This window comes from Trametes versicolor (assembly GCF_000271585.1).
Source record: "Trametes versicolor FP-101664 SS1 unplaced genomic scaffold TRAVEscaffold_1, whole genome shotgun sequence".
Taxonomy (NCBI): domain Eukaryota; kingdom Fungi; phylum Basidiomycota; class Agaricomycetes; order Polyporales; family Polyporaceae; genus Trametes; species Trametes versicolor.
The window spans coordinates 4,549,704-4,564,119 of NW_007360321.1; the positions used below are offsets into that span (position 1 = coordinate 4,549,704).

At 57.4% G+C, this 14,416-nt stretch overlaps 3 protein-coding genes across 3 annotated transcripts; all 3 read left to right on the forward strand.

Moving 5' to 3' along the window:
- The first annotated feature begins 898 nt into the window (after positions 1-898).
- TRAVEDRAFT_55851 (uncharacterized protein) lies at positions 899-2,286 on the forward strand. Its single transcript, XM_008034233.1, has 7 exons — positions 899-943; positions 1,002-1,024; positions 1,084-1,407; positions 1,462-1,558; positions 1,622-1,635; positions 1,685-1,781; positions 1,834-2,286. Exons 3-7 carry the CDS (start codon positions 1,100-1,102, stop codon positions 1,915-1,917), a joined length of 600 nt encoding a protein of 199 aa, XP_008032424.1. The 5' UTR covers positions 899-943; positions 1,002-1,024; positions 1,084-1,099; the 3' UTR covers positions 1,918-2,286.
- Positions 2,287-6,090: 3,804 nt separating this feature from the next.
- Positions 6,091-8,280, forward strand: TRAVEDRAFT_112269 (uncharacterized protein; the record flags this gene model as incomplete). The annotated part of the gene is made up of 3 exons (XM_008035152.1): positions 6,091-7,066; positions 7,292-7,800; positions 7,999-8,280. The coding sequence occupies 3 exons, from the start codon at positions 6,091-6,093 to the stop codon at positions 8,278-8,280; spliced, it is 1,767 nt and encodes a 588-aa protein (XP_008033343.1).
- Positions 8,281-12,146: 3,866 nt separating this feature from the next.
- On the forward strand, positions 12,147-14,366 carry TRAVEDRAFT_42607 (uncharacterized protein; the record flags this gene model as incomplete). The annotated part of the gene is made up of 19 exons (XM_008034085.1): positions 12,147-12,226; positions 12,288-12,372; positions 12,427-12,440; positions 12,495-12,593; positions 12,653-12,662; positions 12,726-12,743; positions 12,803-12,828; positions 12,886-12,911; positions 12,974-13,008; positions 13,063-13,087; positions 13,146-13,157; positions 13,217-13,232; positions 13,553-13,612; positions 13,668-13,695; positions 13,755-13,812; positions 13,874-13,898; positions 13,952-14,075; positions 14,140-14,169; positions 14,229-14,366. 19 exons carry the CDS (start codon positions 12,147-12,149, stop codon positions 14,364-14,366), a joined length of 909 nt encoding a protein of 302 aa, XP_008032276.1.
- Positions 14,367-14,416: the final 50 nt, after the last annotated feature.

Sequence of the window (14,416 nt, forward strand, 5' to 3'; positions counted from 1 at the left end):
CGAGGACTACCCCCACCTGTCGTTCTGGAACAAGGCGTCCTGGGCTCCATACAAACAGGGACAAGATAACTACGACATGCGCAGCAATGCAGAAGGTGTCTCCCTCTACCTCGAGCAAGAGGACGGCACACAAGTGTCCAAGGAGCGTGTTCGGCGCATGGCCGATCACCAACGCAGCATCTGGGCGAAGTTCGAACGTGATGACAAGCTTCCCAGCAAGTGGAGAGCCGCCGACTTCGAATTGGTGGGAGCGCATCGTACACACATGTACAAGGAGTTCCCCGAGCTCGCGCTGTGTCAGAACCATTACAAGCTCACCCTCTTCGCAAGCGAACGGTTTTCCAGCTACATTCGGAACGTCAAAAAGCGCAAGGCCGCAGAGGCGGCAGCGAAGGCGAAGGCGGCGGCCAAAGCAGCTGCTCAAGATACCGGCAAGGATACCAAACCTGACCCTGCCGACTACGGGTCCGAGTCCTCGTCTGACGAGTCTGAAGAGTCCAGCAGGTCATCTGACAGCGACAGCGACGATGACAGTCACCCCCGCCCACGCCTGCGTCGACCCGAGACATCGACCAAGCGCATCCGCACGCCCGCCTCGCCGGGCTCCTCTCGCAAGCGCGCACGGACGTCGCCCCCGGGCCCACCGCGAATCCGCCACAAGCACACCCGCGTGGCTGATGCTTCACGCGTCCTTTCCTCCACTTCGACCCGCGCGACGACTGCTGCGCCTGGCACTCCGGCGACAACGTCTTGGGTGCCGACACGCTCCACGTCGCCCGACTCTCGTGATCTCTACGAGGAGTTTGACAACACGCAGCTCTCTGAGGACCAAGGGACTGTGTCTGGTCCACCCGCTCCCCCTCGGGCGGAGTCGTCTGCGCCGCGTCCATCCTCAATCCTCGACGATCCCTCGCGGAGGCGGGGCATCTTGGCGAAAATCCGGGTGAGCACTGTCTTTGCCCGCTATGTACAATCTCTGAATCTTTGTGCCTCCTTTACAGGGAGACGAGTTTCTCAGTCCCTTGTACGTGTTCACAAACTGTTGACTGCACAACACTGATCATCGGAGTCGACTTCACGCAGCCCCAAGCCCTCTGCCATGGTTATACCTACCCTGGACAGCCTGCTCAACACGGGTGATGCAAGCGAGCCCAGTGCCGGACCGTCCGCTTCAATAACGACCCTGGCAGGCGACAGCACCGTGCAAACCCGTGATCAGCTATTGGATGCCCCCGCGACGAGCAAGGTGCTGCCTGATCAGGGTGTCAGTACTACCACGATCGACGACCGGACAACACAGCCAACATCCATAGCCACCAAAGGTCCGATTCCGGCTGCAACAACGAAGACCGCCGCCGTCAAAGGCGCATCCAAACTGCGCGTCCAGCGGACTTCGACTACGGCGCGGTGAGTTTGCCTGCACTCGTGTTCGCGGTGTCGGCTGATTCACAAGCATTGCAGGAACCTGTGCGCGGTGGCGTACATCAAGCAACACCCCAAGGCGACGACCGGAGAGTTTACGGCGTACTACGACTCCATGGACCAGGAGCTCCGCATTGTAAGAGATTCTATGTACTATCTTGCTGTACGAAGCTTACAGTGGCTTATTCACTCGACCTAGGGCAACGAAGCGAGGTACGAACATCGTGCAAATGTGTTTATATGACGCTGATACAGCTTGCAGGTTCCGGTTCGGGCTCGCTCATTTGCTGAAAAATGCGGCGGCCACGGCGGAGGAGGTGGTGAATGCGTACGCATCCGCCCCGGAAGACATCAAGAAGGTATGCATCCAGCAGCGTCTCGTCGACAATCCCGCACACTCATGCCTCTCAGAGCTTCAACGATGTGGCTTTGGCTCAGGTTACAGCTACAGCCAAAGCGAAGAAGTCTCGGAACACTGTCAAAACGCCCAAGTAGTTCCGCACGGCCGTTGTCGTTCTCTCGGACGCGTCTTACGCTCTTATGATGCCTCGTTCTGTCTCGTCTGGGTCTCCCCGCACGGCGCCCGCATGTGTCTTCGTCTCTCGCCTCCTCTCGCCGTCTTGCCGTCGTCGCCAACTCTTGCCATCTCGCCGTCGTCGCCGTGTCTCGCGATCTCTCGTCCGCGCGCAGCGCATCGTCTCTCTCCGGTCTATCGGTGTCTCATGATCTCGCATCCGCCTGTGTCTGCCCTCTCCATGCTCGCGGACCACTCTCGCCTATCGCTATTGCCTCTTCTCGTAGAACGCTCTCGCCTCCTCTCGTCAATAGCTCTCGTTGATCACTCTTGTCACTCGCTCTCGTCTCCACCTCGTACTCTCAACTCTGGACTCTGTTTCTCGCCCGACCGCTGGGGGCCTCGCGTCACGCATTCGCAGCTTGCATCATTCTAGCGCAAGCCCATCGGAAAGGCCTCGCGCAGCAGGGCGTGCGCCATCGCGCGGGCGCCCCGTGCGCTCCGAATTCGTCGTCATCAGAATGGGCGGCGGGCGCACGTACCGGAGCAGCGAATGGGTGGTGGAGGCGCGGGCGCGGGAGCAGCATCTAGAAATGTGTATAAAATATGTCGGGATCGGCTAAAATGAACGATTCGGTCCCACCAGAGTCCCATCCTATGAGCGCATAATTGGGACTATTTATTTTTATGTCGCGCCATATGGGACCCATCTGCGTGCTATCCCCCTAGTGCCCCATCGTGAAGGGAGTCCTATCTAAGAGTCCCATCGGCTCGCCCTATTTGCGGTCGACGGCAGCCGAAGCGCCCATACGCATTTCTCACCGGGACTGCATACCCGCTCGCCAGCCAACGGCCACTCGCGCATTCCTCGCATCCACGCGCCCAGGGCGGAAATGAACGGGCATCGCCCGGCCGGCCCACCCGCGACTCCTCCAGAAGCACCCGTGCGAACCCGGCGCGTCCGCGTAGCCCCCAGAAGCCCCCGCCCCGCACCGGGGCCATCAGCGCGCCCAGTCCCTGCCTTGTTACCGCATCGGGCGTGTATTGGCTGCACGCAGAAGGGCATCGACAGGACCCCGGATAATGCTAACAAATGCCTTCCCCAAAAAGTACCTGATTTTGACGGTCGTGGTCCGGGCCGATTTTTGGGTCCCGGAGGGTGCTCTGGTCCGTGCCGCGTGGAAGGCATAGGTTTGGGGGGCACTTGGTCCGGGCCCGGTGGAAGGCCTACATACGCGGCGCCAATTATGGAAATTAGGCGCCAAATGCCCAAGCGCCGTCCGGGCCCACCGGCCGACAGGCGCTTATTCGGAGCCCCGCTGCTGGTCCGCCGCCCTGGATGGCCTCGCCGGCCGGACCCCCCCTCTGGTCCGGCGAAAGTGGGAGGCTTGACCGGCCGGGACCCCCCTGTTTTGGTCCGTCCGGCGGAAGGCCTCCGGCCCCTCCGAGCCTCATTTTGGTCCGTCAGCGGGGGGTGGCATTTGCCAGGATTATCCGGGGTCCTGCATCGACGCATACGGGCAGCTTCGCGCGCGCCCGGCAGAATGCCGACGGGAATCTCGCGTGGAGATGGGGGACGGGGGTGTATAGGATCTCGCGACGGCGCCTTGTGCTTTCTATGCATTCTATGAATTCCATGCACGTTCTATCGCGAAGATGGTGCTTGTCCAGCGAGCCGAGACGTAAACCCTCTATTCAGCGCGAAGCATCCATGCTCCGAGGCCCCACCGGACGCAGCCCGCGGCGCGCGTTGCCCGAGCGCGCCACATCGACGAATGCGCGCACCATATCCAGGCCACTCGGCTGCGCACGCGACTACTGTCAGAGGACGCCTGTTTGCGTTTGCGCCCGTGCCAGTAATTGAAAGAAGCATTGCCGGTCTGAGCGGGTCGTCGGACGGCGGAGGAGGCGCGACAGCGAAGCCTAAATTTTCGCGCAGACGTAAAGTGCGGACGAGATCCGAGTAGCTGTAGCCGACGCTCCTTGTATTCGGGCGCGGGCAACGCCGTGCGTATGTATGTACATCGAGTGGGGCGCGGACGCATCCTACGGACGGGGCTCAGCGTACAAGGTTGCGGGAGGTGCGATTCATGTACGGTGCGACGCACCAAGTCGAACCCATCTACCGCCCCGCTCGTCCGTGAAGGTTATATGGACGGGCGCTCCCGCACGAACACGAGGCGTGCCCGTCCAAAGCGTCCGAGCGAGAACGCCGCGCGGCCGGGAGCAGAACAGGCACCCCGCGCAAATAGGAGTGAAGAGGCTATCCAGGGAGCCGCGCCCCGTGCGCCCGACCCAGAGGAGACGATCCGCCGTGCACGCGCGACGTTGCGTACGGGGTGGGAGTCGAAGCGCACTGCAAAACGGAAGCCGCGCTCCCTCTTCCGCCCCTAGCGTGTGCGTGTGCGATGCGCCCCCGCCGCGAGGGGCCGGGATCGCCGTGCACGCGTCGTCGACGCCCCGTGCGTTTCCGGGGCGAAGAGCGGCAGCCGCGCGTGACGGCGTGGGGCGGGGAAGGCAGGGCGAGGGCGACCGCGGCCGGCGCCGCGGCGGACATTGCAGCGAAGGCGGCCCCGTGGCTCGGCTATTTGTGGGCGCGGGGGTCCCGTCGGGACGTCGCGCGCGCCGCAGAAGGCAGGGTGCGTGGAGCGTCGCGGGTAAGGCGGCGACAGGGCGGCACGCGCGCGCCAGTGCCCCTGCGCGGACGCCAGCTCCAGCAGCCTGGGGACCGGCAGCCCTCGGGGTTCGGTTCTGATGCACCCGGGCGGCGCGTCGTTCGCACCGCCGCGCGGACAGGGTGCAATGCCATTGAGAGTGCGTCAAAGCCAATCTTCGCGAACGCGACCGCTGCCGCCCGCTGCGATGGGTGCAGTACGGCGGCGTCCATGTGAGATCGGGGTCTGTAAAGGTCAGATGCCTGAGTGCTCGGAGCGAGTGCGAATCATCCCACGGCATACAGTAGCGGTGGCTGCTATATGGACATGCGCCGTGGGGCCCTCGCGAACCTTGTACTTGTCCGCGTCTGTGGTGGGAACCGCGGCAACAGATCGCGATACGCCTACGATGGCCGCACGCCCCAGGCATGCGTGCATAGTGCATGTTTCGCACGAGCTTATTCCAGACTGGATGGCTGCTCCCCGGATTTTCTCCGCGCGTGGCGCCGACGGCGGCGGCAGCCTGGCACAGGAACCCCTGATACTCACACCTTATTGCTGAGAAGACGTCCGTCCGAGGACATCACACTCCGGCATCGGAGAAAAGGTTGCGATCGCGCAGCAGGTCAGGGGAAGGAAGGAAGAGAAACGTCCTGGGCCCACAGCCGTCTTATTGCGCACGCACCATGCTTCGATTGGCTATGGTGCAAAGCGCTAAGCCACCACCACTTTTGTACAGTGGCGAAATCGAGCGGGGACCGGTTCGAGTGAGCGCCTAATGTAGTTTAGCCACCGGCCATAGTGAGCTGCGGCGGAGAATTGAATGTTTCTTCAACTCTACACTCCTCACCATCATGCCTGCGAAAACATCGAAGGCAAAGAAGGCTTCCATTGCCAATGCTCGCGCTGCTAAATTTTCCTGCAAACTGCCCATCATTGGGACTATCGAGACTGGGGCTCCATTGACGTCTGCTGCTCTCGACGCCGGCCACCATGAAGCCACACCACCTGGGCCGCCCTCTGGCGCCAGTTCAAACGATTCAGAAGCCATTACCATCTCTGATGACGACTCCAGCCCCGAAGATGAACGTACCAAGTGGACTGGGGGCATCAATCACGAGCTCATCTCAGACCTCGAGTCGGATATCTCCTTCGGCACCGAGTTCGACACCTCTGGGGCCGAGACAGATGACAATGAGTTGGAGGAACTTTGCGGCCCTGAGCTGAAGAAGAGTCTTGAGGCAAGGTACAGCAGGTCCATTCAAGGTGATGCAACGGAGACCTTGAAGCGCGAGATCTCGAAGAAGGAGTGGAAGAAGGCCGAGTCCCGGCGTAGTCTCGGTTATAATGGCCAGTCCGCGCGAACCAAGCGGCAGAAGGACAAGGAGGCACGCGACAAGGCCACAGCAGATGCGAAGCTGCGAAAGACGTGAGTATGGTTCTAAAGCTGCCGTATACGAGACTGGGACTTACAATTACTGCAGTAAGGGAGCTGCTCTCATGCGGCAATTCATTAGCCAGGCTCGTACCGCACCCGCGTCCTCCGAGTCTTCTCAGGACGATGCTGTAGTGCCTGAAATCCCCGCGCCCCCACGGAACGATCCCGACTCGCAGCAGTGTGCCGCTATCCTCTCTTGTAATGATATATTCACTGGTTATCAGTCAGAGGATGGGTACTCCGCCGATGGCTCTGATACTGAACTCGAGTCCGACTCCGAGGAGGCCCCCGCAGGAGCTGATCAGTCTGACTCGGTACCCGCACGTCCCGAGCACCCTGCTACCCCTCCGTCCGCCCCACTAGTGTCAGCAGTTGATAATGACTTATCATTTCCTTCTCGTCCCGCACCACCTCTCAAACGCCGTCGTCTCGACGTACCCGCTCGTACACAACGCAAGGCAGCCCAAGACGAACATAAGAAACAACTCAAAGAAGCATTGGCAGCAATAGAAAGGCTTATCCGCTCAAAACGCGAGAACTTCGACACGGGGAACCACGGTCTTCAGGCCTATCGAGCACGTTGCATACAAAGCCACTTACAGATGGTCCTCCACAATGGGCGAAGTGCCATGGAGGCATCTGAGCGTGCGGCCGAGAGTCAGGGCTTTGCAGCACGGTGGGGAGGTCGGATGGTGCGGAGTTGGGTAAGGGAATGGACTGCAAAACGCGAGCTCCCTGTATCCTGGCGTGGAAAGCATGCAAAGGCGTACAGCCTTCTCGATGACCCAACGGTCCGTGCGGAACTACGAAGCTACCTCCGCTCGAACAAATGGGCCATCAATCCAGCAAAACTCGCCGAGTACTCGAAGGGTACCATGGTTCCGGATGCGGCCTCGCAGTATATCCAACACATCGTCAAGGAAGAGATGCCTCGAGGCTTAATGCGCTATATGGAGGCAGAGCTCTTTCCCCGTATCCATCTCAAAGCAGCAAAGGGGATTTCATTGCGAACAGCCCGTCGCTGGCTGCACCTTGAAGGTTTCCGATACACTCTCCACCAGAAGGGCCTCTATTACGATGGGCATGACCGACCAGATGTTTTGGCGTACCGTCAAAAGAAATTTCTTCCCCAGATGCAGGAGCATCGTAAGCGGATGGTGGAATATGTTGTCGGCAACGTCGGGATGGAGGTCGAAAAGTTGCCAGACAATTTTGTGGAGCGACGGCTTGTCCTCGTTGCGCATGATGAGATGACAGCACAAGCAAATGATGGAAAGAAGGGGAGCTGGATTTTGGACGGCGAGCAGCCACTCAAGAAGAAGGGGGCAGGGCGTGGGATCCATCGAAGCGATGTCATATGCTCAACCGTGGGACATATGGAGGAAGCTGGGCAGAGTCTCGAGTACGGGAAGAATTATGAAGGGTACTGGACGGGTGAGCTGTTTGTGAAACAGGCAAGTGCAATTAACTCGATACAAGGTATCATATTTAATGCCAACCTGCAGCTGAAGGAGAAGATCATTCCCGTTTTTGAAGCAATACACGGACCAGGATATCAAGCATTATTTCTCATCGACAATTCTCAAGGACATTCCGCATACGGGGAAGATGCACTTCTCACAAGCCGCATGAACATGCGCCCCAGCGGGAAGCAAGCACGAATGCATGACGGCTGGTACATTTCCGACGGGCGGCGAGTCAAGCAGTCCATGATATTCCCACCCGATCACCCCGAGTACCCGGACAAACCCAAAGGGATGAAGCAAATTCTGGTCGAGCGTAATCTTTGGCGAGCTGGGCTTCGGATGCAGTGCCCAACCGGGGAGAAGTGCGATCCCGAGGCAACCTGCTGCTGTGCCAAACGCATCCTGGACCTGCAGCCCGACTTCCAGGAGCAGAAGTCCCTCGTCCAAGAGGTGATCGAAGCCGCGGGCCACTTGTGCATCTTCTTACCGAAGTACCACTGTGAGCTGAACTTCATCGAATTTTTCTGGGGGGCCGTGAAGGGCTACCTTCGCGAACACTGTGATTACACATATCCAGGCCTCCAGAAGAACATGCCGTTGGCGCTGCGGTCAGTCAGTGTCGAGCTTATTCGAAAGTGGGAACATCGGACGGTGCGCTGGCAGGAGGCATATCAGATGGGTCTGAGCGCGAAGGATGCGCAACTTCGCGTCAAGGAGTTCAGTTCGCGCAAGTACAAGTCTCATCGTCGTATTCCCGAGACTGTCGCTCGTATGTTAGACGCCTAAATTACTATATTAGGCTACTCCACTACCATATACGGAACTTTTCCCATCACTGGCGAAATTTGGGAGGACGAGAATTTATAACTCCCTCAGTTTTGAGAATTTTGAGAAACCGTCTGACAGATCTGTTCCTATGATGAAAAGGAGTCGATTGGTCAAGTGGATAAGAATTTGGGCAAGATTTGAGCGACTAGTTTTGGTTGTACAAAAGTAGCGGTGGCTTAGCGCTTTGCACCATAGCACGTAGAGCGGATCCACGCTTGGCCAACTTCGATCAGCCACCGCGAGAGCTCTAGGTGTTCATCAAGGGTATCAGGGCCCTCGGGCGGATGCGCTCCGGAAGCGTCAGGCGGAGAACGCACCGTTCATGGAACGCTGCGGACCCTAGACCGCCCGGCATATACACGAGGAGCGAGGCATGGCGTCAACGATGACGGAGTGAAGAAATGTTGATATCGATCCAGAAGCACGGCCCCTGCGAGGTATGGCACGATGTCGCTTTGGGAGCGGAGGATCATGCTGCGCCGCTCTGGAGTTGCGTCTCTGGACACGCATGTCAGACACAGTCCCGCAGTACCCGGCACATGAAAGCCTATAAACTGGATATTGGCGATGGCGAACTTACGCGTGACTGCGCTTCCGGAAGCACCATATTTGACCTCCCGCTGCGCCCTGAGACCGAGGCCAGAAGCCGAGCGCGGAAGCATGCGCGGGACGCATGAGAATGGTCGCAAGGGAGACCCTGAGCGCGGGTTTCTGTTGATATATCCCTGATGGGGGATATCTGGGAATGTATCTGGATATCTAGATAGACAGAAGACAGCGTCAATGTCCACGGTCCCTGTGGTCTGATGATTTGGAACATGCCGCTGGCTTTCTGTTATGATCCCGCCGGTATTGAACCCGAGATTGCGAGGACGATCAGACCAGGTGGGAAACGCGACTAGAACGGAAACATACACCGCTGATATCAGTCCGCAGGTCCAGCATCATACCTAGTACCCTGATACCATCCGCTGTGGTCTGTGGCCCCGTGTCATAGGACTGATCTGCTTCCATCTAGCACGACGCAGCGGCGATGCGCCCTGGGCGGGAACAGTGCGTAATCCATGTTTGCTGTGCGCCTGGCATATACATATAGCGTTAGACTGCGGGTGGTATAGTTCGAGAGCACACACCGCCATGCTGATCGATTCCGACCTGAACCTTGTCCGAACCGCCCGAGACTGGGCAGTGGGGCCGGTGCTAACGCGCAATGGCCGCAAGTTTGAACATGCAGATCGATGCCGGGAATGCCCCCGCTTGGCGCGTGCAGTCCGCAAGACAGGGGCCGTGGCGCAGCCACGGCTAGAAGCTGCGGCATGCACTCCAGGAACGCCAGACTGTTGTTCGAGCTTGTTTGAGCGACTGGAATTGCGACGATGTCCCCATGAGCGTGGGGTGCCGCGTGGTGCTGGGAAGCCGCAGAGGCGCGATAGACTAGTACTTCCGCACCCAAGGTTCTTTTACCCGGCAGAGTTCAGAACAGAACGGACGCTGTGCGTGGCATGGCATGGGCGTATTTGTGGTTCGAGTTGATCATGGTGGCAGAGAGCAAGAGCCGCGGACCTCTGCGTGTGGGAGGCCGGAGTGACGTCCCGTGTGACTTAAGTAACACTTCGTCACACGGCATTGTCCGCGAGTTTCGAGCTGTTTCGAGGCGCCGGGCAGATTAAGGCGGCAACGATGAGCTAGCGTCCCACGCACACCTTGACTTGAACCACCACCTCACGACACTCGTCGACACTCAGCGGCAAGGGCGAGATGACCCGTATGTCTGCTGTGCTTATTCCGATCGAACTGCCTCGATTCACTGCAGGTCCCGTCTCGTATCTTTAATGAACATGTAGGTGGCAACCAGCGGGAGACGGACCGCTTGAAGGCGCAGAAGAAGCTGCAGCAGACGGCAAAGGGCAAGAAGGAGAGTGCCGCAAGCCTGCAGCAGCGGAGAGAGAAGTGAGTGTCCATATGCCCTCTTCAAGGTGTTGCCACCGCTCACACGATGTCATTTAGGGACGCTGCGGCGCTCCGGGAGAAGCAGAAGGTGAGCGCACTGTTCGTGCGCGTATTCTAGGGCAGAACATAACACATGCCCTGTTTCACAGAAGAAGGAAGAGGAGAAAGCGGGATCTGGAGATGGTGGCACGAAGAAATAACACCGCTGCCGGGAGGGTTCCCCACTATCACCCATCGCCGCACTTCGCGAATTCGTGCCGTTGCAGGGTTGGCACGGACAGATGAGTGTGATGGTCCTCCCGGAGGAGAGGCAGAGGGTGCTGTCGGTGTTGGCAGAGTCATGATCGTAATGATGGTCAGCTAGATTCCGATCTCTTCTGTTGTATTTCATATGGGTTCATCCAACTTGCTTTCGATCTATCGTTGCCGTGCCTCGAGACGAGGCCCGAGTCATGCGTCATTTATCCAGTGTCACCCGGCACTCACCACTGAACACGTATAGACATCCTGACGCTAGCATTGCTTAGCCATCTCGCTCAAATCTAGATCCAATGCGAGGCCGCGGGATATGTTGTATCTCCGTGAATATGGCTAGGTTCTAATAAGCATCGGCGACAACTTCACCTGCGATACCTTGTCTTTCAGATATTTCGACCTTCTCGCCGGTAAGGCATATATGACCCTGAGCTAGATCCGAACGCTGATGACAAGGTTCCTCGTTCTTAGCTCCGCCGACATGGATGGCGTCACACTTTCATACCGCCGCTACCCCAACGCCCATGTTCCTATGTCAGAAAGCCGTTTCGCGTCTGATCGACGTATGTGTCCACGCGTGAATAAAGAAGGCTGGCTTCCCTCCAAGACTAGCATGACCGCACGGAACTACATCGGATGCCGCCCGTGTGCGAAGAACGTGAGATGCCTGGGACGTCGGAAGCAGAGAACGTGCTACCTCCCTTCTCTTCGACGGCGGAGTTTCGTCCTCGGTCTATTTCTGCAAGCTTCGCAGGTCATGCGGGGCGTCTTGACGGCAAGGACGCTCTGCGATCTGTTAGTAGCCCTCGTTCCCTACCAGCCTTGACGGGTGCAGGAACCGCCTAGTCCACCTTCTAGGTACTGTGTCAGATCGTTCCTGGTGACACTCGGCTTCAACGCGTACTCATTGTCCCATTACAGGTATTTCGAGAAACCGGACGTACAGCGTATAAGAAGCCGCGAATGGGCGCGACGGCCTTTGTAAAGCTGACGTTACGCGCGACATGTTGACGTTGTCTGCGGAGATATTTTTCGGTACGCACAGTTCCGCCCCGCATGGATGCCCGGCGGCGCCGACGCTCGAGACCAAATGACGGACAGTTCGCGGAGTGCCCGAGTCCGCCATCCGTCGGATATAGATGTCGGCATCCAGTTGAACACCGCCAGCCGCAGATACGCCCGTGAGGTCGAGCGGTGTCGCGCACGCGACGGCCCTCCTCGCGAACGAGTGCTTCGCCTCACACAAGGCGGGGACACAAGGCGAATATGGCTGTACGAAGCCCCTCTGCTTCCTGGCGCGTAACATCCTTCCCTAATTCTTTTTCGCAGGACCGTGTCATTTTTCGCTGCGTCATGTCGTTTCCACGACCACGATCACGCCCGCACCGTACGGCCTCACCGCATCTATCAAGCACACAAGGTTGCGCCGGGCACGGTTCGTAAGCCGATGCTAGGAGATAAACCATGCGGTGTCTACACTAGCGAGTTTGAGAAGTTCGGCTTACTGCCTCCAGCCAGGCTACCCGCTAGTATCCAACAGACAGATCTACCGATTTTCTCTAGCGGGCTGAAGAATCGCGACATCGGAGTCGGCAGCTCGGACCTCGACTCACGACAACATGGATTTGAATGAAGATGTCTTCTACGAGCTTACGCATACGTCGGGGGCGATCCTTATGGGAGGGCAGATCGCATTATAGTGAGTGCCTAGTAGTGATTCGTCAACACTGTATCGATATCACTGACGAATCCTCGGCCAGCCTGTCCGGTGCTGTCCTCATGCAGGTCATAGTTTATTTTCAAATGTACCCCTCGGACAGTCCCAGGATCCGAGCGATGGCGAGTGTCTGCCTGGCGTCCCGCACCGTATTACAACGCTGAGTCGCTTACCTCACCCAGGTATATGTGATCTGGTTTGTTGATTCTGACGTTGGAGTGCGAACGCATGCTCATCAGGACCTTTGTAGGTTTCTCGATATTCTTCACTCGACGATGATCTTCATCATAAACTGGGAAAACTTGGTCGTTGGCTTTGGAAACCCAGACACGTTCAGCCGTGCCATATGGTAGGTTCATGCAGTCGAAAATCCTCGAAAAGTGCTAATCATCTTCATTCTGCGTCTAGGCCCTTGACGGTGAGCTGGGCCCTACGATGTATCAAGCGATAATCAAGTCGTCTCATACGTACGTATCTCCAGATATCTATAGGCTTAACGGTGAGTAAGAGTCCACAAGCTTCCTACATAGACCCCGCCTCAAGTAGTACCTTCTACAGGCCGTGACTACCTTCTTCGTACATGGGTGAACTTTACAATTTTATAATGCCATAAGCCGGAAGAGTTCTGACTCGCACGACAGATTTTTCTCGTACCGTATACACACCCGTGAGTCCAGTATACTGATATATCAGACTGAAACCCCTCTCATATCCATCGACTGGTGCCAGTCAGCCGAGGCAAATGGTACATCACCGGAACTCTGGTATGTTGGAGTAGTCCGCGTCCGAGTATAGCTTAGAAGCAGCACATCCTTTAGGTTACGCTGTCTATCGTTCGTGTAGGTATGTAAAAACCCCTTGGTAGTGTGGAGACATCGGCTTATCTCAAAATGTGTTGCAGTCTCAGCTATAGGTAAGTGGTAGGTCTATCTGTTACACTAAAAAAGGGTTCATTGAGCACGACGTTCCCAGTGTCTTGCGGAGGACTGTACGTATTCAAGCACAAAGAAATTGTCCACCAACCTAAACCCTCTTTCCCCATCAGGCTTCACTATAAGTCATTCCCTCTATTCTTGGCCGATCGTGGTTTTAAGGTCTGTCTTTATCTACCTCCCGCCAATTCCGCTAGCTCCAGATGTAACGCGATGCGGGATAGGGCACGTTTCTCCTTGGGGTCTCCACGTCCGCGTTGCTCGATATACTTGTCACAGCAATCCTCTGCTATTACCTACGACAACGAAGAAGCGGACTCGCACGGTACCGTTAATATCACCACGACTTTTTGCTCATCAGCTGAACACGCAATAGAACGGATCGCATCGTGGACCTACTCACCCTCTACACGGTGGAAACCGGCATGCTAACATGGTCGGCGAGGACGTCCTCTGTTCCATGGACATGTTCTAACTAACTCTTTTCGAAGCATCGTGACGACCGCATCGCTCATTTGCGTGAGTTCTACCGTCCGAATAAGACCGTTCAATACGTGCTCTGACCAGACGCCCAACAGTGGGCAGCGATGCCTACTACATTAATCTTCCTCTCTCTGCTCTTGTCTCTTGGAAAGTGTGCGTAATATCAGTTATTACCCTGTCGTATGGACGCCGCTGACGATCATGCCGTACTCAGTGTACGCCAACACTTTCTTAGCAAGGTGAGCGCGGCCGTGACCAACCCTGGTGCGAGCACATCGCTGATCGCACCCAGCCTCAATGCGCGTAGATCGCTCTCGGACAGGACGCAAACCGTCTCCACGGCCCCTGAAGGTCACTCCATGTCCATCCTGTGGCCAACCCCGCCTCGCTCCCAAAACCAGGTGAAACCATGGGTGGTGAGTTCCTACTCTGCCATAAAGCGCCCTCGGTCTCGTGCCGGTTGGCTTACATTGTCGCCAGCCTCGTACTCGCGGAGCGGTCCCCCCGAAGGTCCGTATCGCTTCGCCGGGCCTGTGTGGCATAATTGAAGCGAACGGTTTGTTCTGCAGCCGATGGAAGTGACCATCGACATCGAGCACACGATCCACCGGGAGGATTATCGCCGCGGGGTGCACGCGGTCGGCCGGGAACGCTCCAATTCCTCCTTGGGTCTCGACAGCCGCGTGTTGGAAGACGCGAAAGACTAGACGAAGAAGACTACGAATGACCTATTGCGCTACGTATAATTGACTCTATA

Coding starts and splice junctions, on each gene's coding strand:
- TRAVEDRAFT_55851 (XM_008034233.1), top strand. CDS start 1,100: ATGGTTATACCTACCCTGGACAGCCTGCTCAACACGGGTGATGCAAGC. Junction 1,408..1,461: donor CGGACTTCGACTACGGCGCG/GTGAGTTTGCCT, acceptor CAAGCATTGCAG/GAACCTGTGCGCGGTGGCGT. Junction 1,782..1,833: donor CCCCGGAAGACATCAAGAAG/GTATGCATCCAG, acceptor CATGCCTCTCAG/AGCTTCAACGATGTGGCTTT.